The following is a 27,887-nucleotide window of genomic DNA, read 5'->3' on the forward strand; positions in this document are numbered from 1 at the left end:
AGCGTGAAACTCACCACAACATTGATGCCGGCTCGTAATCAAGCCAGCGACAGTGTTGTGGTGCTTTGGCTGCCACAGCACCTGTCGCGATTTTCACTGCCCGCAATTAGGGCAGTGAAAAGCGTAACAAGGCTGTCCATGGGGGCCCCAGACACCCCCTTTCTGCCAGCCTTTTCATGCGAGTCCGACCACCATGCAAAGGCTGACGGAAAGGAGACTCGTAATCCGAAGAGCAGCACTGTTTGCAGGGCTGCCCTGGCGGATTTCGACCGCAGAGACCACCAGGTGTCGACTCAATGCCGGTGGTCAGACTCACTATGGCGACGGTCCGACCGCCACCCCGAGTGTGGCAGTCTTAAGAACGCCACACTGGTAATGAGGACCAAGGTGTCTGGAAATGGACTATAAAAAGGGGGATGTTGGGACCCTAAAATTAGCCATCTGCAAGGACCCTGACGGGCTGTGTGAGTAGAGGAAGCCCTGCAAGACTTTTGCCTGTGACCAGGTCTGGGGCCGTGGCCTTCTAGTTTCCCTGCTGGGTGAGGGGCCATCACCCAGGGACACCGAAAGCACCTGCTCTGGAGCCGGGAGCACCATCCCCTTCCTGCCTGCCAGGACCATTGTCTCCTATGAGGAAGAGTAAAGCGTTAAAGGGGGTGAACTCCAGTGGGGTGCCCTATTAATTGGACTCGAGGTGTGAGAAGACGACTGTGCATTGATCAGGTCATTGCCTCTGTGCTGGGATGAGCTGGCGACCCCCGTGTGCCAGGAGAGGGCTACCATGGACTTAGCTCTATATTGAGTGCCGTGCGGGGAGCACTAAGCCTTTACTGCCTTGTTGCTTTGACCCTTTAAGCCAAAGGGGGCCACTGTAAAACTGACTGCCAACTAAGTGCCAAGACCTTTGGGAGCATTTGTGGATGGTGTTGTGGTATAGGTGAGTGCACTGGAGAGGTCTACACCTTGCCAGCAACCCTGTATGCCCGGAGGAGCTGCCAGTACTGAAAAATGCCAAGTTCAGGCCGTCGTATGGGAAAACTGAAGCTGTGACCTGCGGGTCAAAATTGAGCACCGAGACTTGGCCACCACCAATACCGTGGACTCTGGAGGATGGTGAGAGTATGTTGCTCCATCACTGGGACTTTTTCACAAACACAAAGATCATCTCCCTACCCCAGTGTGGGGAAAAGCTCAGCTTACAGCAGCAGCAGAAGCCTGGAGCACCTGCGATTGATGTTGAGGCCTGCAGTGCCACTTGGGAGAGAGCCTGGTCAGGGCATCCACTGAAACGCTGAACACTTCTGTGCTACTGAAATGGGTAAGACTTGAATCGGGCAAGTCAGGCCCTGGGTGACTCCCCGCTGATGGTGCTTCTTTACCATAGACACTTTTGACTGTTTCCTAAGAATAACAGGAGACTCTTGAATAACTCCTACTACTGTGCATACCCTGGATGTGGCCACCGGCAAATGGGGTATAACCCCAACCGCAATGCAAGGAAGAGGGTGGGACAGGGTTTTGCCAGATAACTATCAGAGCTCCAGCCTCAAGTGGATTGTGTTGTTTCTTTCAAATGTGGTATACTTCTTTGAATGCATTTAGTTCAAAATAAAATAGATCTTTTTCATATAAAGTTAGTATTTGACTGGACATTGATTTATGCACATTGCTGAGTGTACTTTGGTTAATGAGTCATGTTCAGTAATCTGTATCTACACTCCCCCTCACACAACCCTCTCCCCATCTCCCAAGGCCGCCTTCGACTGCTCGTTCACAACTACCACTGAGAGTCAATTGAAGTGCAAATGGAGTTCTTGGTCCAGTTGCTCAGGGTCCATAGTAGGTCTGGCCCTGGAACGTCAGAGTAAAAGACCTCAACCACCACACCAGTAGCCTCTGCATGCCCCATGAACGTCTGAAACGAGTTCTTACAGTAGAGATTAAGAAAAATCAGAAAACGGAAGTTACGTTTTTTCCTTCCAAATACGTGAGCTTCTTAACATAACTTTACTATCTGTGTGATCATAGAATGTCTGAAACCCTTAAGAGAAGTAGTTGAACTGTAAACAAAAACAACCAAAGAAATCTCCACTACACAATATTTTTGATTGCTTTCTTTGGTGCTCTTCTTTTATCTTGCTCCTGACAAGAGTCTCCAAGCTGCACCCCACCTTTCTGATTTCACTTTGTGACAAAGACTTTGGTTGGACGAGTCTGAGCGGAATAAGAGAAAGAGCTGAACTGCCCAGATCTGGACTCAGAAATGACTGTTAGAGCTTTGGTAGAAGTATGGTGCTTAAACCTTTAGCCACAATGTCAAGATTACTCCTTTGACTCATGAGCACTTTGTGAGGTTGTCCATGAGAGTAGCCTAGGCTTCCATCACTATATATATATATATATATCTATTTGATGGAGCTGCACTAAAATTATCAGAGACTTATGCATGTTCAACTCTCGGTTTTCTCAATCTCATGCAGGTCAATTGGAACATATTTCATGTGGTGGGAGTTTAAGAGGAATGTTCATTTGCTGTTCTATTTTGCACTATTTGATGAATCTGCACACAATTTCCAGACGTTAATAAGGTTTAGCTTGTATTGGTTATGCCATTTTAACAGATCCCTTAAGAGGGGGAAAGATAAATGTGTGCCAATAAATATTTCAGTCATTAATAACAGTTGGCACTGTTTTATGAATACGCATAAAATGTGTCAGCTAGCAAATTAAGCTCAGTGCATGGCCAGGCATGCCCTGTGGCCAACATTGGCTGAAACGAGTTGAGCATAGGCCGTGGCAGTAGGCCATGAATAGGAAAGAATGGATACAGGTAAGATGATTGCGGTACATCATAAAAAATGGAATTCGCTGAAAAAAAATTAAGGTCGGTTATGGTACAGTGAGGACAAAACCAAAAAAGCCCTGAAATGTGAAAGTTATTCTGCCAAACTCAGTACACCCGCGCACACACTGTATATATATATAAAAAAAATATGTCTACAAAGTAAGCCGTGCATTGCTCCTCCTCGCTAAGTTAAGAGTCGGGTGCTAAAGGGAACACTTGGTAATTTAGTTTTGGGTTCAGTAGACTGTTAGGCCAAGGACACCAGATGTAAATTACTCCAGTTGTCACAATTGGGCCAGCATCCTCTGATGGCCCTATGGTGACCTGAACTAGGTACCACAACTGCTGTGTATGTTGAGTGTAGCACACATCCTTGCTGCCCAGCAATGCACAAATGCCCTTTTCCTGGCTCAGAACTCAGCAGCTTTCATTGAACTGAGGGTACCCTGCACTGGAAACGGCCAGAGCCATGCCATTATTAAAATTGTGAATTTCGAGGGAGTGTGCACTTCTAATTCAACCGGACATCGTGAGTTTCGTGAATTATCAGGGCTGCAGTCCAGTTTCATTATGTAATTGCCTGGATGCAGGAATGGACGTTGCTAGATGCTCAGGTATGGTTATTACTCTTGAAGCCGATTCTTGTCTCTGAGCCTTTTCTCTTTTCAGGTGGAAAGTGCATTAGATTTTATATGTGTCGAGGAGAGGTTTTGGGACAGTTACATTGGTTTTGTCCTGCAAATCATTTCCAACACATAACCCCATACGAGATGAAACTATTTTCTCTTTTTCTATCCCAGAATTAGATTTTTTTGGAAGTGCCTTCATCACAGGAGAGAAAAGGACTGTTCAAATTTGTGGCAATTAAAAAGTAACATCTATAATAAAGCCACCGTTGTGTGTAATATTGGCCTGATTGTAACTTTCAAATAGATGCACAGTCACATTGCCAAGGGCAGGTGCTCGTCTCACCACCTGTACAGGTTACTTTTTGTAGTATGTTGTAAATTGGACACTTTCCCTGATCCGAAAGAAGTCCTTCTGCAGTAATGCCTGTATTCCAGCTTTCACTGCTCGTTCTGAAATCAGTGGTCGAAGTGGGCGGGATCGGAGGAGCACAACGTGCCCATACTTTTATGATTTATGAAATATCGTTCCCCTACTTCTTGTAAAAGACAACAGTTCTGGGACGGGTAATTCCAACAGTTTTAATAATTCAGCTGAAGTATCATTCGGTGAGTCTCCTGTGCAGTGGAACCAAAGCACGGCGGCCAGCTAAAGAAGCCTTTCTTCCAGGGTGCCTGCTTGCCTTAAAGATATGCAAATGTGAGCTACTAGTTAATCTACAATTGTAAAAAGATGCTTTGGAGCCAGTACTGGCTTTAATTGACCTAATCACTCAAAGCTTTATGATGACAAAGATCTATTATTTTTGAATGGTAGTGCAAAGAGTTAACAACTGGGCTGTGAAGTGCGTGCTTATAATTGTAAATGTATTTATATTGCGCTTTCAGTGATGTAAAAAAAAACATGCACGACGTACATTTTTCTTAAACATTATACTCATTTTGTAGCAGACTATCTTATACTGGGTGTAATGCAAGTTTAAAATATTGAATTACATATTCACAGTGCTTTCTGACACAGGCTGTGACCTCGTAGCACTAATAATACACAAGCCACTTTCCTCCACTACAGCAACCAAGACTTAATTATGTGGCTCTCTGGTTACACACAGATCTCTGCAGTGCATCAACTAATGATGTGCCATAGTGCATTTCCCAATGAGGAACAACGTTTTTAAATGTATTTTTCATTTAAGCTGCATGCTGTTTTTTATGTAGATACCTGATGGTGAAAGACCGAAAAAAACTTACAGAATATATATTTTTTTTTAGCCACACCTTTGACCTCGCTCACATGCTCCGTGACTCCGTCCCCACTGCATGCAGCATCATAGTTCTCATACTTTGTTTAATGCACTTCCACCGCTGCTTAAAGTTTTTTCTAAAAGTGTATGCTATAAATGAATCGACGGTTGGGTTGTAGTTAAAAAGAAATGACCCAGCACTGGGGTCAGGACTGAAGATATTGACATTACCTCTCTGCTAGCGGCTTTCACAAATCCTTTAATTTGTCTGGAGTGCGCCTTTGAGGACAGGGGTGTTTGCTGCTGTTGTCAAGCTTCACAGTCTGCATCTGATGGGCCCTGCCGCGCGGGCGCCAGCGGGCTGGCTTTATGAGGGGGCTCAGGAAAACCGACTTTGTTCGCTTGGCGAATGATGTGTGGCTCTTTCTGACAATGGTGATTGGCTAAATAATTGCAACACAGATCTTGCTGTCAAAGAAGGACAGGACAATATAACCAGAATGTCTACTTGATTGCCAGCTAAATTCTTTCAAAGTAATTTTGGTACCCTTTTGAGTGTTTTTTTCAAAGTACATCTAAATAGCATACCTTCCCATTCACCCTTGATTACTGGCTGTACTGTTCCCCGGACCCCATTTATCAAAAAAAGTTTTTCTTTCCCCCGAGTTTCTCAGTGACATCCGACCAGAATTACTCTCTTGATAACACATCTCCACTCTTACGTTCTGTCACTTCAGTATTGCCGCAGTCGGGCCGGCCGTCCCTTATTCGAGCACCAGAGTGATTGGCCCACTATATTTATTTATGTTGAAGTCTCCATGACTGCTGCCTTGGGAATTTAGGATTGATTGTGACGGTCGCCCATTTCTTCTCCATCAGTATTACAAGCGCTCCTCTAGCGGAGTCCGCGTGGCAGACTGATGCAGCGCCTCCATTCCTCAGGCATCTGTGTAAACTAAGAGCTGTGAAGACTTCTAATTCTGTCAGTCCATCTAGGCACAGTGGCACTAACTTAGTGTTGCCACCCTTAGCTTTATTAACAAAATGCATACAATTTTATCGCTCTGTGGCATACACAAAGGGTACCACACCGTTTTGTTGTTCAATATTAGATTGTTGCAAGTTTATTGAAGACACAAGTTGGAACTAACAGGTGATCTGGGTTGTGCTAGGCAAGTTAACTGAGGTCATCTGACAGCAATCCGTGGAAAGCCAGAGCGTACTGAATTGTACCTTTCTTTAATTCGTATGTACAGTGTTCAATATTCAGTATTGCTAGTCATATTTAAGTTTGTTGTACATCAATCAATCAGGATTTATAAAGCCCCGCTAATCACCTAATAGGGTATCCAGGCGCTTACTGGTCCCAGAGACTCATCCGAACAACCAGTTCAATATGGCCATTAAAAATCCCGGAAGTGAGGTGATGGTCTGGAGGTGCGTGGGGAGGCTGTTCCAGGTTTTTCCTGCAATGTGGGAGAAGGAGGGTCTTCCACTTTTACTTAGGTAGATGCGGGGAGTATAGGCAAGTGAAAGGGAGGCAGAGTGTAGTCTTCTTCATGGTTGTTGGAAGTTAAGGCTGTGGTTTACGTACACAGGTCCTTGGTTGTATAGAGCCTTGTGTGCGTGGGTCAGCATGTTGAATGGGCATCTCTTCTGTACAGGGAGCCAGTGGAGTTGCCTGAGGTGGGGTGTGATGTGGGTTCATCGTAGAAGGCTGAGGATGAGTCTGGCTGCGGCGTTCTATATGGTCTTAAATTCCTGCAGGTGGTGTGCTCAGTTTTTTTGCTTCCTACGTAGAGGGTGTGGCTGTAGTCAAGTCAGCTGACGATGAGGGCCTGTGTCACGGGGCCTGTCGTGTGTAGGGGTAGCCACTTAAAAGCCACTTAAAGATCTTACGTAGCATGCATACGTAGCATTACGTAGCATGCGCAAAGTGACGGCGTTGATCTGTGATTTCATGGTGACCTTGTAAGTGATGATTCTGAGGTTTCTAGCGTGGATGCGGGTCCTAGGCGTGAAGGCCACTTGAAGAAGTTCCATGTGCTGCTTTTATTTGAGTAGATGAGTAAGGGATTGAATGTCCTGTTCAAAAGGCCAAACGGTCCCTATTCTATTGAATAGACCCCAACTTGGAAATCAAGATCCTGAAAAGTTGTTTATTGTGGGGCTGCACCCCCTTCTCGACCAGCCAATCAAGCTATATGCACCAGAGGAAGGATTTTGGTTTTGCAGGGGAGTAAAAGTCAATGTTTACCCCATTAAGTGATTCCCTTTGTGTAATGTGGGTAGCTGCTGTGGTACTTGTAAAGGGGGAGTATGATATGAGGCTAGAAAGTGGGCCACAGCAGGATATTGTCCAGGTTGTTGGTGTTATTCTGCCTTTGAATGGTATGTCACATCCTTATCTTCCTCCTGTCTTCAGACCCATATCTGAAGTTTTGATCTACTTTCCTAGGTGTTCATTTCCCAACGCCTTTTATACATCTTTAATGGCTCTAATCAGCGTGTTCTTACCGTCCCGGCGAGAGACACGGACTCCTGAGAACGTTAGCGTAATGTCTTAAAATAAAATTGTAAAGTCAAACAGAACTTTTCTCTCCATTTGTACCAGTCCCTTCTCATCTCATTTCTTTGACCTCTTCTATGTTTCTGTGTTAACCTGCTTTTTTAGGGTCGAGCGTGCAAAGGGCTCTGTCCCTGGTGTAATCGCTGTGGGCTTTTAACCAGGCCAGGGTCACACCCATCGGTTTGGTTGGTTCATGGGCATAACTTTTAAAATTTGCTCAATTTCATTAGTCGAAGGTATGCATATGTCAAGCCTTTTCCGGTGTTTAGCCCTCCTCAAACGCACCGGCCAACTACTGAAAACATACGAGGTGCCATGTTTTCCGTTTGGTTTCTGGACTACTTTTTCTCTTTATTTCGTAAGCAGCACGGCAGTAGTTGAGTGCTTTGCATGACATCGACCCTGTTACATGGATAATTGCTCTTTTGCCAGTTACATGGATAATTGCACATTTACTGATACCTTTGACTGCAAGCGAACTTCTGTTGGCCTTTGTGTCTGCTTTGCGCTCATGGCGGCCAGGGGCTCGCTTATGTGAAACTGTTTTACTTTTCATTTTCAGTTTATATGTCAAGAAAAGTCGGGTTAGGAGTTTGCAACGCAAATATCTCTAACTCGAGCAAACGCGAGACCCATTGCATTACCAATGCTTGTTATTTTAGAGATTGTCCCCTCACTCTTTTGGTGATCATTAAAACTGTCCTTTCTCTAGCCTTCTGAACATTTTCTTGTCTCTAAAACTTAGTTCAACGTGAAATACAGTTGATGTTGTCGGGATCTCGCCAATTGTTGATCAAGATGTGTTCAGTCTGCTGTGGCTTTCATTTTCAGCTTGAGATGGGCTGGTCTCTGTCCAGGTATCTTTTAGATATGCGTGTCCGCTATTGGTTTCTTTTTGCTTTGTTGCTCTTTGGGGGTCATTTCTTTCTGTGGCTCCTTGTACTGGGCGAAACCATCACTTTCCAGAGATGCTTAAACCTCTGTGCCGTTGTTAATTAGCCGAATGCCCAGCACCCAAGCTTCTCAGAGTGTGACTTCTCAGAGGTTCGGGTGGATTCAAATACTCGATTGAGTCAGAGATTCCTTGAGCATATATCTTCACCCTGATACTTCTGAAATGAAAGTTACCTGAATACATTGCATGAAAAGGCGTTTACACATCATTTCCTTAAAAAATTTGCAAACCTTAAAATTTTACTTCTGTGGACATTTTTTTCAATTTGTTGAATTTGAAACTCATTAAGGAGGCAAGGCAGTGACACTTGTCAGGTGCAAGGCTTCAGCACCCCTTGGACTGTTTTGGCAGAGAAATGGAGAAGGAAAAGTGGATAGAAACTGAGAACAGATTAGCCGAAAGAAATATTAATAACGTACTTGTTATCATGACCAGCAAATGATGCAAAAGACTGGACAACCAAATAGTCGAATCCACACAGGTCAAAATATAATGTATTCGGTATTTCTAAAGCCTGTGCCCCTAATAACCTACAGAGGTTCCCAATCAGATGTGGATTCAAAGCTCGTCAGCAATGTTCTGGGCGTAGCAAATAAAATTTCGGATATGTGGACATTCCTCAGAAATGTGCATCTTGGAATAATTCAGTTCGGAGCGAACTAGTGGAAGATAACAGCACAGAGAGAGCAAGAGGTCTGTAGGTATCTGCATCGAGTAGCGTAAGGGGAGCTGGGCCGGCTCTGTCTGTGCTGTCCCCCTGAGCAGCACCAGGGCGGGGGTTGATTGTTCAGTGACAGGGACGATAGCCCACGTGTCCAGCTGCGACTGACAGCAGAGCCATCCCTTGCGCAGCTGACTTACTGTGCGGTCAGTACGGACAGCACAGCTATCTCTCACCGACAGCACAACTCTTTGATTATGTCGTTGTCCCTGTCTTGCTTTCCACTTTGACCTGTGATCCGCCACAGGTACATTAAACCCAGTTATTTGGACAGCAGTGCCACGTCTCAGAGCAATGTCAATGTTTATGTAGGTAATTGTTTACTCCCAGACCATCTGGGACTGATGATCTCTGCCTGTACCTTTCAACAAGCAAAAACACAAGATGCCATCTGGGACACGCGGGGCTTTAAGTGGGCTGGGTCCCTCTGGGTCTCAGACCGGGTAGTAATGAAAAGCTAACATTGAAACTGGTCCTTATCGGGCCATGTGATCGTGTCCTTGACATTAGAGACAAAACCGTGCTCGATTTGTGAACAATGAATGTTGAAATCGTTAAGGCAATTTAAGTCAGCGATTTAATTCTTGTTTACTTCACATGTTTGACTTAGTCTTCCTTTCCGTAAGAGGGCTTATTTCTTGAATGTTAAGTTGCTGTAGTTTTTTTGTTCAGCACTCTTGTGTAGTGGATACTTTGAATTGAGTCCTTTCCATCTGTTTCTAATGGACTACTTTTGAGAGTTCTGGGGTAGAGGCTGCAGAGAGTGCAAGTTTCTCACAGATCCTGTTACAGATTGAAAAGGTGTTCAGGATGCATGATCATACAATCCTTGGCCTCTCTGCAGAGTGCACAGAGCAATGCTCACATTTGCCAATTGCAACTGTGGTTCTATGTGAATGGATGGGAAAGAGATAAACCGTCCTCATAATTTTGACCAGGAGCAAGTACAAGAACATGCAGTGCTTAGGGGAGCGGGTGTGTTTTGTCTTTGTGTGGGAGGTGGTGAAGTGAAGGAGATTCGAGGAAGTACATACAGTGGAGAGTAAGAAGACGGTGCCGAAGAGGAAAGAGGTGAGATGCGAGATATGCAGATGGAGGATTTCAGAAAGATGTTGTGAAGAGAAAAAGAGCACAGGTGTCTAACCTAGACTGCTGAGGAATGTGGCTTGAAGGAAAAAGGGGAATGATTGATGCAGTCTGAAGACCCCACCACCTTCCACAGACCTTGGTAATGTTTAATTCGGTCTCATATTTTCAGAATTGAAACATTTATTATTATTTCTAACAGAATCACTGTTCCTTCCCATGTATTTTATATAGGTAGCACCCATTGACTAAGCCAATAGTTCTGTTTTTTTAGGTGTATGTCAGTTATTGTTATATATATCTGCACGCAATAGCTGAAAGCAGAGAAGCAGCAACATACGAGTCAGGCAGCACACTATAGGAAGCACAGATATGAGTTTCCATGTTTTAGCTGTGTCCTTCCCTGCATAGGTCACGGCTCTTTCAGAGACCCCACAGCCTTTTCATCCTTGTTAAAAGCCCTGAGGGGAGAGAACAAAAGTCTTGAACACTCTACTTTTTCGATTTTGTTATCATTTTTATTGCTAGTTGATCCTCTTCTGGGAGCCCCTGGTGACTCTTGACTGGGCCGCGGCGTGACGTTTCTGTCTAACCGTGCAGACAAAGCGTGAGTGACGCGTTCCAGACGAGCGTAATGTGGCCTTTTAACAGGAAGTGACAGTAAGCCATGCCAGCTGCTGAAGCTGAGCACAAGCTGAACGGAAGGCTGGACTGTGTTGTCCTGTCTTCAGACCTTTCAGCAGAAGAAACAATACCAACAGAAGGTTGTGTGAAGCCCACCATGACAAACAGAGAACACATGCGCTCATTGCATCAACTCACGCAATGTCACGCACTAACCCAGGACACCATCACAGCAACAAACACGCCTTCAGCTTTCATGCACACAATCAGAGGGAAGCTTACATTGCGTGTGTTTGCTTGTATGTCTGTTATATGAAGGGGGAAAGCTTGCGTTTGCATGCCAGGTGCTACCTGATGTCTGTGTCTGTTACGTAAGGAAGGAAAGCGTGCGTCTGCATGCCCAGGTGTACCTTGTGTCTGTGTCTGTTACATGAGGGAGGAAAGCGTGCGTCTGCAGGCCCAGGTGTACCTTGTGTCTGTTATGGGATAGAGGGAAGCTTGCATCTGCATGCCCAGGTGTACCTTTTGTCTGTGTCTGTTACATGAGGGAGGAAAGCGTGCGTCTGTATGCCCAGGTGTACCTTGTGTCTGTTATGGGATAGAGGGACGCTTGCATCTGCATGCCCAAGTGTACCTTGTGTCTGTTATGGGATAGAGGGACGCTTGCATCTGCATGCCCAGGTGTACCTTGTGTCTGTTACGTGAGGGAGGAAAGCGTGCGTCTGCATGCCCAGGTGTACCTTGTGTCTGTTATGGGATAGAGGGAAGCTTGCATCTGCATGCCCAGGTGTACCTTGTGTCTGTGTCTGTTACATGAGGGAGGAAAGCGTGCGTCTGCATGCCCAGGTGTACCTTGTGTCTGTTATGGGATAGAGGGAAGCTTGCATCTGCATGCCCAGGTGTACCTTGTGTCTGTGTCTGTTACATGAGGGAGGAAAGCGTGCGTCTGTATGCCTAGGTGTACCTTGTGTCTGTTAAGGGATAGAGGGAAGCTTGCATCTGCATGCCCAGGTGTACCTTGTGTCTGTTATGGGATAGAGGGACGCTTGCATCTGCATGCCCAAGTGTACCTTGTGTCTGTTATGGGATAGAGGGACGCTTGCATCTGCATGCCCAGGTGTACCTTGTGTCTGTTACGTGAGGGAGGAAAGCGTGCTTCTGCATGCCCAGGTGTACCTTGTGTCTGTGTCTGTTACGTGAGGGAGGAAAGCATGCGTCTGCATGCCCAGGTGTACCTTGTGTCTGTGTCTGTTACGTGAGGGAGGAAAGCGTGCGTCTGCATGCCCAGGTGTACCTTGTGTCTGTTGTGTCTGTGTCTGTTACGTGAGGGAGGAAAGCATGCGTCTGCATGCCCAGGTGTACCTTGTGTCTGTGTCTGTTACGTGAGGGAGGAAAGCGTGCGTCTGCATGCCCAGGTGTACCTTGTGTCTGTGTCTGTTACGTGAGGGAGGAAAGCGTGCGTCTGCATGCCCAGGTGTACCTTGTGTCTGTGTCTGTTACGTGAGGGAGGAAAGCGTGCGTCTGCATGCCCAGGTGTACCTTGTGTCTGTTAAGGGATAGAGGGAAGCTTGCGTCTGCCTGCCCAGGGCAGTGGCGGCCGGCAGCTTTAGGAGGGAGGGGGGCGGGCGGGAGGCAGACACACTCATTCTTTCACACACAGACATGCACATCCATTAACAACACTCATAACATTCAAACATGCACGCACGCACCAAACATTAATTTTAAATGTTCACACACACTCATTCTTTCACACACGCACGCACATCCATTAATACTCATAACATTCAAACATGCACGCACGTACCAAACATTCATTTTAAAACATTACACACACACACACACTTACTTAACTTCAGCCTCGAGGTCCCAGGAGGGTTGGGACTGCTGCCTTCCCTCATTGGCTAACCTTAGGTCAGCCAATGAGGGAAGGCAGCAGTCCCAGCATCGTCACAGAGTGGGATGGGGTGATTGAGACTGCTGACCCCACTCCACTCTCTGACGAAGTGTCACTGATTGACACTCGCCCTGGGCGCTTTAGCGCTTAAACCTGAAGCACCTAGGGTGAAGTCAATGGGTGATGCTTTCCTCGTCACCCAGGGGAGGGCCTCGAGGCACCTTTGCTGAGCCGAGAGGTCACGCTCATAGGAGCTGTGACCTCCTCAGCCCAGCAAAGTTCAGCTCAGGCAGCCAGGAATCTGCGCAAATCGCGTATGTCTCACTCCTGGCTGAGCTGAAAATGAAGAGTGGCTGTCAGGCTGACCTTTGTTCAGCCTGACAGACACTCTTCATGAGGGGCAAAAGGTTGGGGGGCATGGCCCCTCCTCGCTAAAGGACAGGCCACACCTGGCCCAGGGTGTACCTGACGTCTGTGTCTGTTATGTGGGGGAGGAAAGGTTGCGTCTGCATGTACAGGTGACTCCTGGTGTCTGTCTGTTATGGAACAGAGGGAAGCTTGCGTCTGCATGCCCAGGTAGCACCTGATGTCTATGTCTATTATGGGACAGAGGGAAGCTTGCGTATGCATGCCCAGGTGGCACCTGATGTCTATGTCTGTTATGGGACAGAGGGAAGCTTGCGTATGCATGCCCAGGTGGCACCTGATGTCTATGTCTGTTATGGGACAGAGGGAAGCTTGCGTATGCATGCCCAGGTGGAACCTGGTGTCTGTTATGTGAGGGAGGGAAGCTTGCATCTGCATACCCAGGTGGTACCTGGTGTCTGTGTTGTACTGAAGCTTGAGAGAGGCACAAGGGGTTGCCTTTGGGAATGTGTTACTCTAGTTTAAAGGGAGGCAGGCGGGCTCTAGCAATAAGTGTTTGCAGGGGTTTGAATGTAACAGATGATGTGCGGGGCGCATTGCTGCTCGTCTCTGATCTGTTGACGTCTGCGGAGTCCGTCCGGTTATATTGATTGATGGGTCTGAGAGACCCCAAACGTGTTTACAAAAGACCAGATCGTAATTTAAGGTGAAACTCGCTGTCAGCAAAGATAAAGCACTCTTGGCTTCCTTTAGATGACAAAAAGGCCACTGTTGTACAAAATGATCTCCTCCAGAACCCATCCATCACTATATTGGTGAAGGTTTCCTCTCCAAATGTTAGGAAATAATGCGCCATAATGAAGACCTTTGGGTGACCTAATCCCACAGAAATGTTTCCACAGTTTGTGCTGAATTTTAGAAGTCTTTAGTTTTAAAGACTTCTAGCAGTAAAGTAATTAAACATAATACTAATAGTTATTTTAAATTGTGACTAATAAACGGGAAACACGGTATCTACTATACCGTGGCTTTGGCCCGAGATGAATATGCATTATCTTTCGTCGGAATTGCGTATCTGCGGATTTGGTCAAACTTTTTGATAACATGCGTTGCATCGTCAGAAGCGCCGCCTTCTGTTTATAATGGTGAGCTGTGTGCCTTCTTCGGTGTATTGATTGGTCCTTACAATAACATATTTTGTTGCGTGCTGGGATTTGGTGCTGTTAAATACATTAGACAAAACACATTAAATGGTAAATACTGGAATTCTGCGGTAATCTGTTTAACCCTGTCGTGACGTCTAGCAACGTGTTTTATTCACAATTCCATTTTATAGATCTTGAAACTAAGAGCGAGATTGTTGTCTCCCGATATCCGACAAATCGACCTTGATGTCAACCGCACTTACCGGGACCATATCATGTTCAGGGACCGATACGGAGTTAAGTAAGTCAAATTGTGTGTGTGTTTTTATAATGCATTACAATTAATGGATTCCATTCTAAGGGAAGCACCTTGTAATCAAAATAATGCATGTCAAAGAATGTGTACGTTTCTCAAATGTATTACTTGATGCCTCTGCGCCCTCTGGTGGCTAATAATGAGTTAGTTGTACCGCCGCATCTAACTTGTGCTCGTGAGCTACTGGTAGCCCTCCAGCTACATGTAAGTAGCTCTCCTGTGTGCGGCACAGCCGACCAAATAGAAGCTTTTGCTTAGTTGAATTAATATATGTATACTAAAATTAAAAAGTGTGGGTTCCAGACGAAAATGTGTGTATGGTGAATGTCCAACATATATTTAAAGCTGTTACTTGTGATTAATAATGACGCTTTGGGGAGACTTCTTACTAGTGCTATTTACCTTGGTGGCAGCAGCACTGCAGCTATGGATGTTATCCATTCCACGTCGACTAAGCCTTTTTTCATCAGTGCTGGTAACAATGTCTGAGGTGATCGCTGCTGGTAATCTTTCATATGGTGCCCACTAATGTAATTTGTCTGATATGGTCGCTATTACAGCGCTAATAATATTCATTGTAGCTTGGGATCATTTTCACTGAACATTAGTAGTTCTTATTACAGAAAAGTCTGGCGAGCCCAGGGGAGGCTCCTCCATAATGGTGCAGGAGCTGCCCCACTGCTCAGAGCTAGCAGATGATAAGTTAAATGATAGTAAAACAATGTTCTAATCATTTTATTTATCACTGTCTGTTCTGAAGGCAATGAAGTCTAGGACGGGGCCGGGCCATGGCAGGGAGGAGAAGTGGTGGGCACTGTAAGTGTGCATGTTGGTTTGGCTGGTCATCTTCAAACGGCCAAGCCAACATGTGCACTCATGTTTCTGCAACCCAGCTGTGTTGCACAGCCGGGTGGAGAAAAAGCACAGGTTCCCTGTGCCTGAGCGAATGTCAGACCAGCCTGCTCAGGTCAGTCTCAGCACCTCTCTCATGCTATGTATAGCATGAGAGCCGTGTCTGGATTAGGTGGGGAGCCTATACTTTGTGTCGCATGGACTGCTGGGACAAGAGGAGCACGGAGGCTGTCAGCAGCAGCGGCGTTCTCCAACAACCCCCACCGCCACCCCTCTGCCGCCCGGCCACTTTAGATTGGCAGCAGCCACCACTGGGAGAGCCCTGTTGTAAAGCTCTGAGATGACTTTTATTTTCGACACAAATGTCTTGTCCTCCTTCAGACTAAGATCTCTTCTTCTTTAATGCTGTACTCGGTGAGTTGTATTTTAACTACTTTCCCTGATAAAGCATAACATAACACCAACTCCTAAGGCTCCGGGTAATGCAGAAACCTTTCTTCTTCCTTTGACCTGACTGCTTCAGTGTCATGTGTGTTCAGTTCTGAGAGTTTTGACAATTCCAGTTCAAAATATACAGTCAGCGTCTAAGTTGAGCACAGACAAGAGTCACAATTCAGAAGTCCGCGAAAAGCAGAGACCGAGCATACAGGTTTACTCAGGTACACCTTCTCTTTTATTTAATTTTTTTAAGTGTTCTTTTGTGAATATTTGTCTAATGACATTCATCATATCACCACTTCACCACTTCATCCCTAACTTTGAACATCAAAGAATAACTTATAAATCTAGAGCAACTGTCAGAATGAGTCAAACCCTTGTAACAAACTCCCGAGCCCTGACCCACGCCCCTTGACTGCGAGCACTTTGCGCATGTCCATGGAGGGATACCGGACATGTGCGAAGTGGCAAAGTAAAAGAAAAGGGGATTCATTCCACAAACGTACCCCCTGTGCTGTTTCTCACTTTCATGGCACCAAGCAAGAGGTGAAAGAGGGAGGGAAGGGAAAATAATGGAGAAAAAGAAGACCAGGAATACAAGTAGCTCCCATATGATTTGTCGCATTTCGTCTCTGGCGGTTTCACAGGCCTAAGCACTTTGTCTCCCCTTTCAACCCCTGCCCTCTGGGACATTCTTCTGGACAAAGTGGTAGCATAAAATACACTCATCATCAATAGTGTACATAACCCCGGTCTTCTTTGGAGGTTGGGGGTGGGATCTATTATCCATTTTAGTCCCTGTAGCCAACAGGATCATGACGCCAGCATCAGTTGCCTTATTCTTGTGGACACTCTTGTGTGTATGAAGCAGTCGGCTCCTTAGCAGCCCATCTATCTAGCCGTTGCCCAGCATCAAGGGCTGTGTAAACATTCCGTTTTATGGCTAATTTTGTTCAGCTGTCACCAGTGCCAGGCTTCCACATCTGCATTCTTGTTTTAACAATTTTGGGGCATTTCATTTGACCTATTGAACACCTCACAGTGTTAAAAACTGTGCTTTTACACGAGACTTGATTCATTATGTCCAATATCTTCACCAAGTATTGAATGATGTGGTCACTCTCCGAAACTATGTGGTAGAAATCTGCTTTCTCCTACAGATATCTCGGACAGCCATCATGTACACCTGGGTTTTGGCCAATAGGGGTAAATGCACTTGGTGCAGAGAATTGTTTTTTAAATTTAAATCTGGCATTTCTATTGTAGTATTGGTGTATTCCAGAATCCTGGGCCAGAACTTTTCGGGAATTTCCTTATTAACACCTTGCTCCCACTTTCATTGAGCTGTTATAAGTCATTGTTAACCATAGGTGCCATAGCAGTATGTAAACTGATCACTACACATCCGTGTTCGATGCTGGATACTTCTTTTGTAACATATCTCAGCAGGGTGGGTGTCGTATATCCTCCATTCCCTTTGTTTTTCTAGCAGCTCTGATGTAGGCATTATGAGCTATAGACTGTCCAGCTGGTATCACATACTGAGCTTGAATCATCGCAAATGATCGCAACATCCCATATGCATGTAGGGCTCGTACCACTTTAACACCCGCTTCCACCCTGGTGCTGTTCTTATACTCCTTTAGCAGGGCTCTACATTGGGTGATACACTACAATTTACAGAACTTTAATGACTGGTTCTTTGCACACGCCAACACATTGGCCGCACACAAGCCGAGCAAACCACCAAGAACATGTACCCAGGCCAGCTGATGCACAGCAGAACTCAGAATGTGCAAACAACACTGCAGACAGCTAGGAAGGCACAGTTAGACACCTTTAAGTCTGCCGTGAGGCGCTATTACCAACAAATCTTGGAAACCAAGCCGAATGACCCTTTTAGACCACATCAATGCCACCTTCAACAGCAGCAAAGAGGTCTTGATTATCAAAGACTTCACTACACCAGCAGTCACCACCAGCAATATCACCCCATCACAGGAACTATGCAAAGACCTCTCAGATTTCTTCAGTAGCAAATCATAGGCATATACAAAAACTTCAACTGTCAACCTGACCCTAATAACATTGCCGCAAATGTACACCTCATGACCCCTTAAGGCTTGGTAGGAATGTAATTTGGGATTGGGTGATATAATATTAAAATCACCTATGAGTAACCTGTAGAATGTTTTTAATAATTCATTGTAAGATTAAAGTGGAATAAAGATTTTGGACTAGCAAAACATAACTATCCCATCAGTCCAACATAGTTTATTAGTGGTTGATCATTATGGACGCCTTTAGGTATTACACACCTCTACTAATGTGGAGCACAAGCCAGTGGTGAAGCATGCTACCATGGCAGGTGAGGGTCTGTGCATCCCGACAAGGAAAATGCATGTACCTAGTGAGGTGAATTATTATACAAGTAATCAAAGCCTTGTACATTGCTTTTTTCTAGAATGCCACACCTTGTTTTCTGTAGCAACCTCTAAGTCACCATTCTGCAAGGTGCCCCCTGCAGCAGAGGCCCCAATCTCGCTTTCTCTTGACATCTAAAACAACAAGAACACCCCCCTCAATGTACAACACATGTTGTATAGTCCAATCCGCCTGGAATATAACATGTTAAAAAAACTGCATTTGACTGACATGAGATACATATATAGTGGCCCTTCTAAGAGCCTCCCCATCCAGCTGTACCTCTAGTATCACATACCTCCCATCTGTATGTGTGTATGCAACTTTTAGTGTGCCAGGGGCAATCTGTATTAGTGTTCATCTTGGGAATACAGAACATTCTGTCCCCATTCCCTGTCTTCCCCATTGTTTCCTTAATTTCTCCAGCTAAATTTTAATAACATTTGTTTCTTGCTGATTGCAATGTGCACTTTATAATGTCTAGCTTGCAAATACAATCAGTTTCTGTTGGCGGCGGTACCCAAACCCCTCACATTCCGGGTAATGCAACTAAATTCACTTTTCATTCACTAATGGACAAATAGCTTTTTAGGCATTATGCTCCCTCATCCTTCATGCCCTGTTGTGCCCAGCGCCAAAAAGAAATCCCTGTATATACCTGTATGGCATATTGCCAGGTATAAAGTCGAATGCCTCATACGCCAGAGCACCATTGCATCTCATTCTCAACGATGCATGGTAGCATGCCTTAGCCATCGTACATTTTCCCTTCTGGGCATTGACCAAAACATAGGCACTGTCAAACCTACCCATGGACCGTGCAACTAAGATTTCAAGTTCCTCCTGGGATGCTTGAAGAGCATGTCACTTACAAGGATAAGTAGTTAACCTAAACCTTGCCACCCAACGTCTCCTCCCCACGCAGAGTTATGTATAATGAACTCAAACTTGCACTACCCATATATTGTACAACCATATCTTCAGTCATCGAGGTAACGACCCGTGATGGCACCAGGATCTCCAGCATGGACAGCTCCTCTGATTAATCATCTGCTGCCAAGTTGATGTATTGTTCACGGTATGGTCCTAATTCTGGTGAACCTCTGTACCTCATGATGTCCTACAACAATTGTACCCGTTCCTGTGGTGCTTGTTCTCCTGTTGGCTTAGTCGACCAGGCGTCTTTCTTCCTCTCCGCAGGTTTCTTGGATCATCTCCAGGGATGTGGCGTCCCTTCAGTGTGTGGTCTATGCATACCAGCATTTTCCTTCCATGGCCAATGGCCACACCTCAGCAGGCAGGTAAAGAAAAATGTCTCCCCCTTGGCAGCAATCCATAGCATGGCTGGGTATAACAAAATATCCTGTACATTATGTATCAATAAGGTTATTTTAATCTCAGTGCAGGATCATCACTGACTTTGTACCTGTGGACATACACCTTTTGATTTTCTATTGCTCAAGATCCTTGCTCCCAGGTCCGGTCGTGGTAGCTCAATATTCTAGCGAACACTAGCCTGAAAGGCACCCCGGGCTGTGGAGAACGACTTGGTATAGAGTGTGCTCTCTGTACCACAAAGATTAGGCAGAGTCCCATTGTACACATTTTAGAGTATTCATTTCTTGACATAATCCTCCTTATTTTGACCTTCTTCCTTTTTGGGCTGACATTGTTGCGCCAAGAGTGTCCCTGCGCATCTGTGGCTCTAAATTGTGTGTCAACATCCATACTTTTTAAGTCACCAACCTGCTATCTCAGGTCTTGTATAGTAGGTCGTCGAGAGGCCAGGACAGATTTATTCTTTATCCCTCATTCAGGTACTTTCCTATGGTCGATCTGTAGCAAGCTCACCAATTTGATCTTGGCTTCCAGTGTTGTTTTTGAAACCATTATGGCTTGTAGGATGGCATCAAACATCTCGGTTTGGCTCTCCAGCTTTATCTCCACAGATTTCAACATCCCAGTTGTTTCTGTAGCTTGTTTGTGCTTTGTGTGATCAATTTCCTTGGCCGATGGGGTTTTCGCCACCTTGGCTTCACCTTGATGGCACAATTGAGTGCAATCTGCAACTCACAATCTAGGCTCAGCCTGCCGCACCATAAACAGTCATGCTTTGTCCTTTCAGAGTTGCGGGGCTAAGCTAGCAGAAGTAAAAACCACATAAGCAACTAATATACATTACGTTTATTCATTTGTCTATGATTCAAAGAGTTTATCAGGCTGATCAGTATTTGGAAAATGAAAAGGAGTCATTAGGTAACATGCACAGGCTGACAAATCTATGCAGCTTTGCTAAAGCGCAACTGGTCACCATTTTACATGGATACCCCCTATTGTTTTCTGGTACAATCAGTCAATTTTGAATTTAATTCAAGCCCATTTTTACTGGATCTTCGCTGTGTGTGCACTTTTTATTCATTCTCTTACAGTGGTCTTTTAATGCAAAGCAGGATGTCGATTTAGTATTCATTTCTATAGGAGGCTTGCACTCTGTGGTAAAGAGACTTGGTACACAAAGAATAAGCGAACATCACTGAACTGCTAGCTTGCCAAGTTCTCTCTCTGGGTTATTTAGTCTGAAACTCTGTTTTGGGTAAAAGTGGATGCAGTCTTGCAAGTCTGTTGCTTATGTGGATTGGAGACACGACCGTCCAGAGCTAGGGTCTGATTTAGAGTTCGGGCGGGATTCTCCATCACAAATGTGATGGATATCCCATGTAGGAAAGCGGAGTATTATGTGGGGTGGTGGTTAGTCCTCACCATGTAGTACTCTCACAATACCCCAGAGATTGTCTTTGGATTCACTCTAGCAAATCCTTAGCTCAGTCCTGGTAGTGTGGCAAAGAGCAGTCAGGCTTTACTAGGAGGAATATGTGTTAAGCATTTCACAGCACAAACATGGACTATAAATAATTGACACAGCTCAAAGAAACGGGACACCAATTTATGAAAATAGAGATTATTTTTATATAAATGTAGACACCAAAACAAACAGTATAAGTCCAGTAGAACCAGAGTTATCAATTTTAGAAACAATAGGAAATCACTGCAGAAATGGCATTTAAACGTTGCGTTAAAATCAATGGGAAAATGTCATGTGTTGTAAAAATTCACTTAAAAGGCGAGTTGCATGGAACCTTTGGGGGGTGCTGTGGGTGGGGGACCAGAGGTTAAATTAGTGCAGTCTCTGGGAGCAGATCATGACAGTCATAGCAGTTTTACCTGGCCTGTGGCGTCCAGGTGCAGAGTTGTCCTGACTGTCTGGCTGCTGAACGGGACTCGTGTTGAAGTCAAAGGCAGGGATGCCACTGGTGATAAATGACCACTTGGAGGTCGAGCTGCGGGGAACCCTTGCAGGTTCAAGGTTGTGCAGGAACTGGGACCAGGCCACAACAGTCATTTCACTTCTACCAGGTCCGTGGGGTCCAGGTACAGAGTTGCCCTGGCTGCCTGTGGTGCTGAATGGGGCTTGCACTGGTGCTGATTTTAACACTCGCACAACGATGCTGACAGTGGGATGCAAAATCTCAGTGGGGGCTGGGTTGCAGGTGTCAGATGCAAATTGCATGCTGTACCCACAGCGTCAAGTGAAGGAGTTTGTTACCAGGCTGGGATCCCTTGGCAGCGGTAAAGGTACAGGAATCCTCTGTAAAGTTACCGGGGTCCACAGGAGTGAGGTTGCAGTCTGAAACTTGTAGCCAGGGTGAACTATGACTCCCAGAAGACACTGGACCACCTGTTTTTTGACGATTACACAGCTGGCCCAACACCTGGTGAAACTTCAGATCCTGCAGGTGTTTTTACCTGCAGTTTGCAGGGGACTAGTGGCAATAGTCCAAGGGAGTCTGAAGATACTTCTGGGTTCCACATATGTCCCTCTGGTTGAGATTTAATAGTTTCAGCCAAGAACAAAGGTTGATCACGTAGTTCCCAGTCTGTTGCCTTAAGGACAGAGTTTCCCTGTTTTGCTTTGGATCAGTGGGCAGAGTCCGGTTGTCGGTGATGCAGAGCTTCTTTTGGTCCTTCTTTGACGTTTGGTTGATCAGAACTGAGGTTCTGGTGTCAGGGGTGTCCCTTAAATCCCGGATTTAGGGGTGTGGAGAATAGAGGCCAATGGGCAGATGGCTCCTGCAGCTAATTCGCCCCTGAGGTGACAACATCCAGTGGAACAGGTCACCTTTAACTACCCAGAACCCTCTTTTCTGGGGCAAAAAGTGTGTGTGGGGTGAAATGCAAAAAGGGGCACTTTCCTGCATCCCGACCCACGTATGATAAGTGCATTATATACTGTGGAACTTGTAATGCAGCAGGCAGGATATGTGTCACATTTGTGTCAGAGAATCCCATCTGCCAAACTCTAAATCAGGTCCCTAATAGTGAGTTAATTTCTATTTAAGCTTTTTCTTGGCATACTGAAGACAACAAGTATAATTTTATTCAAAAGTTATGTGGAAGTATTTTTAAAGTCAGATCTGCAGAAACCAGTTGTTAATGCAGCTTTTGTCATCTTTTTTTCTTAATTATTTGATAGAGACTTCTAATTGCAGATTTCTTACCTTAGAATTTCCCACAGACATCAGTCTGGATCCGGAGATTTTTCTTCGAGCAGTACTCCTGTGCGCCAATATGTGGCGTCGGTCGACTCTATTGCCGTCATTGGTGTCGAGTTCACTGGATATGACATCGCGAGTCGTATACAGGCCACCCTGGCGCGCTGATGTTGGTTCTTATCTTTCTGTGTCAGCCTACATGTAGATCCGAAAAGAGCTACCCCTACAGTCACTTTTTGACTGGCCTTTCCACTTTTTGTTGACGTTTTTTTACTTCTTGGTGCGTCGAGGATGTCATCACGGAAGACTGGCTTCAAACCCTGCAACTCCTGTCACTGTATGATGTTGGTGACGGCTCAGCACCTCATATGCCTGTGGTGTTTGGAGCACAACCACGACCCAAAGTTGTGCTGGGCCATAAACCCAGAGGCTAAAGCTACTCATGACCTGACATCTAGCTCCACTTCGCTCCTGGTCTTGGTTGAGAGGAAGGTCCTGAGACCGCTCGCCGATCCATCACCACTCGTTGTCGTCCCATTCAAAATCATTGGGACATTCGGGTAAGCACAAGAAGAATTCAGAGAAGCACAAGGGCTTTTCGACTTCACCCCGTTGGTCGGATGACACGATGTGGGAGAAGGAGCATTCTCGTTCTAGACCTCTGTCTTCGAGGCCTACTTCTGGGTCGGCTCCACACCTCCCTGAGTTTCGGGGAGCCAGAGCCACCCGTGCCCAATAGAAAGATTTTTACGAGGCCATGCGCCTCATCTTTGGGCAGTCTGGCCCTGTCGTAGAGCCTTCGGGCCCCACATGGATGGCAGGGGTCACTTCAGGTTCTGAGCTGGCGGCTTCGACTCCAATTGGCACCCAGGGATCCACTTCCAGATCTCAATGGGCGTCTGTCGTACCACTGTGACCTTCCCTGACGACAGTTCCGGCATTGACGCTCCTTGCACCGCCCGGGCCTGTGGGCGTCGTCAATCCTATACCCCTTGCCGATTCTGACATGGAGCCACAGCAGTGTTGATAGAACTGATTCTGACTTCGACAGAGATCTTGGTCCCAAGGTCGGATCCTGACTCTTATTCTTATGGGCACGAGTTAGACGAGAGTATGGGGGGGGGGGGGAGCGCTGGACCCTTTCTATGGACTGGGCTCAGGAACTGGGTGAAGCCAGTGGTCTGGATACCATACCACCTCCCTGGCAATGGTATGCTTTGTCTCCATCCTGTGGCTACAGAGGAGGGGACATCTATGGTGGTGCTGAGAGCGGCTGAGATTTTGGGCCTCTAGCTGCCTTTGCTAGCTGTCAGGACTAACCTTCTGACTGAGGTGCTCCAGCATAGTGCTTCCACATCAGAACCCCTTTTGCCCTTTAACGAAGTGCTCACTGATGTCCTGCTGAGGACCTGGTCCAAACCCAGCACAGGGGTTCCTGTTAATAGGCCAATAGCCCGCTGTAGGCCTGTGCCTAACAACACAGCTTTCCTGACCAAACACCCTAACCCCAAGAGCTTGGCCATCCAAACCTCAACATCCCATGGCAAGTTGCCTTCTGCTCCCCCGGATAGGGACTACAAGATGCAGAATCACCTTGGGAAGAAGCTGTTTTCTTCCTCCAGCCTGGCATTGCGGTCCGTGAATACCACTTGCCTATTGGGCTGCTACATCCATACTTTATGGGACACGTTAGCACAAGTGCTGCCACAGGTCCCTTGTGAGGAGGCCCGGGCCATTCTCTCCCAAGCTGTTGCTGATGGGAGGAACGCAGCTAAGTTCACGATCAGTTGTGGGCTGAACACGACCGACTCTCTAGGCAGATCGGTTGCTTCAATGGTGGCCTTGAGGCGCCATGCCTGGTTAAGGACATCTGGCTTTTCGGGGGATGTCTAATCCACTCTGATGGACATGCCTTTTGATGGCACCTGTCTCTTCAGAGACAAAGCAGACTCGGCGCCCAAGCGTTTTAAGGAGTCCCAGGCTACGGCCTGGTCTCTTGGCCTCGCTGCTGCCACTCGCCCCCCTCAGTCTACTTTTTGCCACTTCATGGCTATGGAAGGGCCGTCCAGCCACATCTGTTCCCTGGCAGCCACCTTGCCCTGCGTGTGCTGCTCAGCCTCTGTGTGGATGTGGGATCCAGCGGTCTAGCCAGTCCACCACCCGCCACCCCGCTGCAGCCTTCAACCCTTCCTAGTCTGATGCTTCCCCACCAGGGACCACTTGACAGCAGGATTCCCCATCACCTGCCCTGCTAGCACACCATCAATCACTCAGGTGGGTTTTGCAAATAGTCCGAAGGGGCTACTCCCTCCCCTTCAAGACTATTCCTCCATCCATGCCACCATCCTGTGATCAGATGACGGAGGATCACCTTGCACTTCTCTGCGAGGAGGTTACTGCTCTCTTGACCAAGGGAGCCATAGAGAGGGTCCCTGTGCCAGAAGTAGGTCATGGTTGCTATTCCTGCTACTTTCTGGTGCCCAAAAAAGACCAGGGCCTCCGCCCTATACTAATCCTCTGGTTCCTCAATCTCTTACTCAGGAAGGAGAAATTCTAAATGCTCACTCTGGCTCAGGTCCTATCTACCCCAGAACCAGGAGACTGGATGGTAGAGTTGGACTTGCAAGACGCATATTACCATATTACCATCCTGCCTACCTACAGATGTTACATGCGGTTCGTGGTAGGTTACAAGCATTTTCAATTGACTCTACTCCACTTAGGCCTTACAAGCGCCCATCGGGTGTTCACCAAAGTGATAGTGGTGGTCACAGCTTATCTGCGCATGATAGGGGTTTCAGTCTTCTTCTATCTCAACAACTGGCTGTTGAAGTTGGCCTCGTCTCAGGCTGTTGTCTCCCACCTCCAGACTACAGCGGACCTCCTGCATTTGCTGCAGTTCACTATAAACGTGCCCAAGTCACACCTGACTGCCTCTCAGACACTCCCTCTCACCGGAGCTGTTCTGGACACAGTACAGTTTTGGGCCTATCCTTCCGAGTGACGAGTCCAGGATATTCAGGCTATGATACTGATGTTTCCGCCTCTTTCCTGGATTTCGGTGAGAATGACTCTGAGGCGTTGGGGCATCATGGCCTCACGTATCCTGCTGGTGATACATGCCAGATAGCATATGTGGGCTCTGCAGTGGGACCTGAAGTTCCTGTGGGTGCAGCATCAGGGGAATCTCTCCGAAATGGTCCAAATTTCAGAGGGGACTGAGCAAGATCTGCAGTTGTTGCTTTTGAACCGCGATTGGGCGTGACGCTGATCCCTCTCCCTTCTCCAACCAGCTCTGATCTTATTGACAGATGCGTCACTCCTGGGATGGGGTGGCCACATCGGAGAGGTGGAGATCAGAGGCGCCCAGCGGAGTCTGAGCTCCATATCAGTCTTTTGGAGTTCAAGGCGTTCAGGCTAACATTGAAAGCATTCCTTCCCTCTCTCACAGGGAAAGTGGTGCAGTTATTCATGGACAACTCTACTGCCATGCCGTATTTCAACAAGCCGGGCGTGGTGGGGTTGTGGACCTCCTGTTAGGAGGCTCTTTGCCTGTAGGCATGTCTGGGACATCAGGGCACATCCCTGGTCGTTCAACATCTGGCGGGTTCTCTGAACGCCAGAACAGACAAACTGAGCCATAATGCCTGGTTGAACACAAATGGTGTCTCCACCTGGATGTGGCACAAGCAGTGGGGAGAACCTTGGCTAGATCTGTTCGCCTCTGCAGAAAACGTGCAATGTCAGCTGTTTTGTACATTGGAGTTTCCAAGACAGCACTCGCTCAGCAACGCTTTTTGTCTCGAGTGGAACTCAGGCCTCCTTTACGCCTTTCCACCAATTCCACTTCTGCCCAGAGTTCTCAAGAAGATCAAGAATGTCAGGGCCCAAGTCATTGTTGTGGCTTCGAACTAGACACAAAGAGTATGATATCGTGACCTCTTAGGTATGGCCATTGATCCTCTGATCAGACTGCCCCTTCTGGAGGATCTTCTGTCGCAGCAGCAGGGGACGATTCTCCACCCGAACATGTCCAGTCTCCGCCTTCTTGCGTAGAGATTGAGCGGTGGCAGTTGACAGATTTTGACCTTCTGCCCTAAGTCTGTAATGTTATCTTGGCAGCCAGGCATCCCTCCACCAAAATGGCATGCACCTGATGATGAAACAAATTGTTGGCATGGTGTACAGACATGTCTACTGACCCCCTCTCTGCTCCTCTTTCTGAGGTTCTTGTTCTCTTTCTGACCCAGCAGGGCTCTGCTCTGAGCACCCACAAGAGTTATTTGTCTGCCATCTCGGCTTTCCTTAGATTGCCTGAACAACCGTCCTTGTTTAAATCTCCTGTTGTTGGAAGATTCCTAAAGGATCTTACCCCTCTCTTTCCTCCTTCCCCATTAATAATGCCACAATGGAATTTGAACTTAAGTCTTACTTTTCTGAGGTGTGCTTCCTTTGAGCCACTTCTCAACTGCCCACTTCACCTGCTTGCACTGAAAACAGTCTTCCTTGTAGCTATCACATCTGCCTGAAGAGTGAGTGAGCTGCAGGCTCTTTCTTCAAAACCACCTTTCATCTTCATCCACTGTGACATGGTGGTGCTTCGTACTAGGCTTTTCTTTCTACCTAAGGTAGTCACACCCTTTCGTGTAGGCCAGTCCATCACTTTGCCTGCTTTTTACGCAACCCACATCCTTCTGAGGAAGAGGAGAGACTTCACCGCCTGGACCAAAAAGACAGTTGGCATTCTATCTTGATTGTACCAAAGAGTTCCGGGTGGATGATCAACTCTTTGTGGGTTATGTGGGTGCGAAGAAAGGTCGGACTATGAAGAGAAGAACCATCGCTAGATGGGTTGCTTTCTGCATTAAAATGTGCTACACATTGACTAAAAAGCAACCCCTGGAGGGCGTGCACGCTCACTCTACTAGAGCAACAGCTGCAACCACTGCATTAGCACACAGGCTTCCAGTCCTGGACATCTATCAGGCAGAAACGTGAGCATCCTTTAAAAAATGTACCAAACAGTACTGCCTGGACAGTTGGGTCTGAAGGGTCGGGTACTTTGCCCGTTTGGTCCTGCAGGACTTCCTAGTATAATCTTGGTTTGCAAACCCTCCTCTGGGGATGGTATTGCTTGGGTATCCATTCTAAGGTTAGGAATCAGCAACTTGAAGTCTTTATCAGATGAACAAGTTACTAACCTTTGGTAATGAATTATCTGGTAGAGAC

The 27,887-nt window shown here is 46.5% G+C and overlaps 1 protein-coding gene across 1 annotated transcript in view; it reads left to right on the forward strand.

Annotated features, from left to right (window-relative positions):
* The window catches only part of USP6NL (USP6 N-terminal like), a 751,219-nt gene that overhangs the window by 501,706 nt on the left and 221,626 nt on the right, over window positions 1-27,887 (forward strand). The window contains exon 7 of the mRNA XM_069229194.1: window positions 14,270-14,379. Within this exon, the coding sequence (XP_069085295.1) occupies window positions 14,270-14,379 (110 nt within the window). The remainder of the gene's footprint in view (window positions 1-14,269; window positions 14,380-27,887) is intronic.

This window comes from Pleurodeles waltl, chromosome 4_1, assembly GCF_031143425.1.
Source record: "Pleurodeles waltl isolate 20211129_DDA chromosome 4_1, aPleWal1.hap1.20221129, whole genome shotgun sequence".
Classification (NCBI taxonomy): Eukaryota; Metazoa; Chordata; class Amphibia; order Caudata; family Salamandridae; genus Pleurodeles; species Pleurodeles waltl.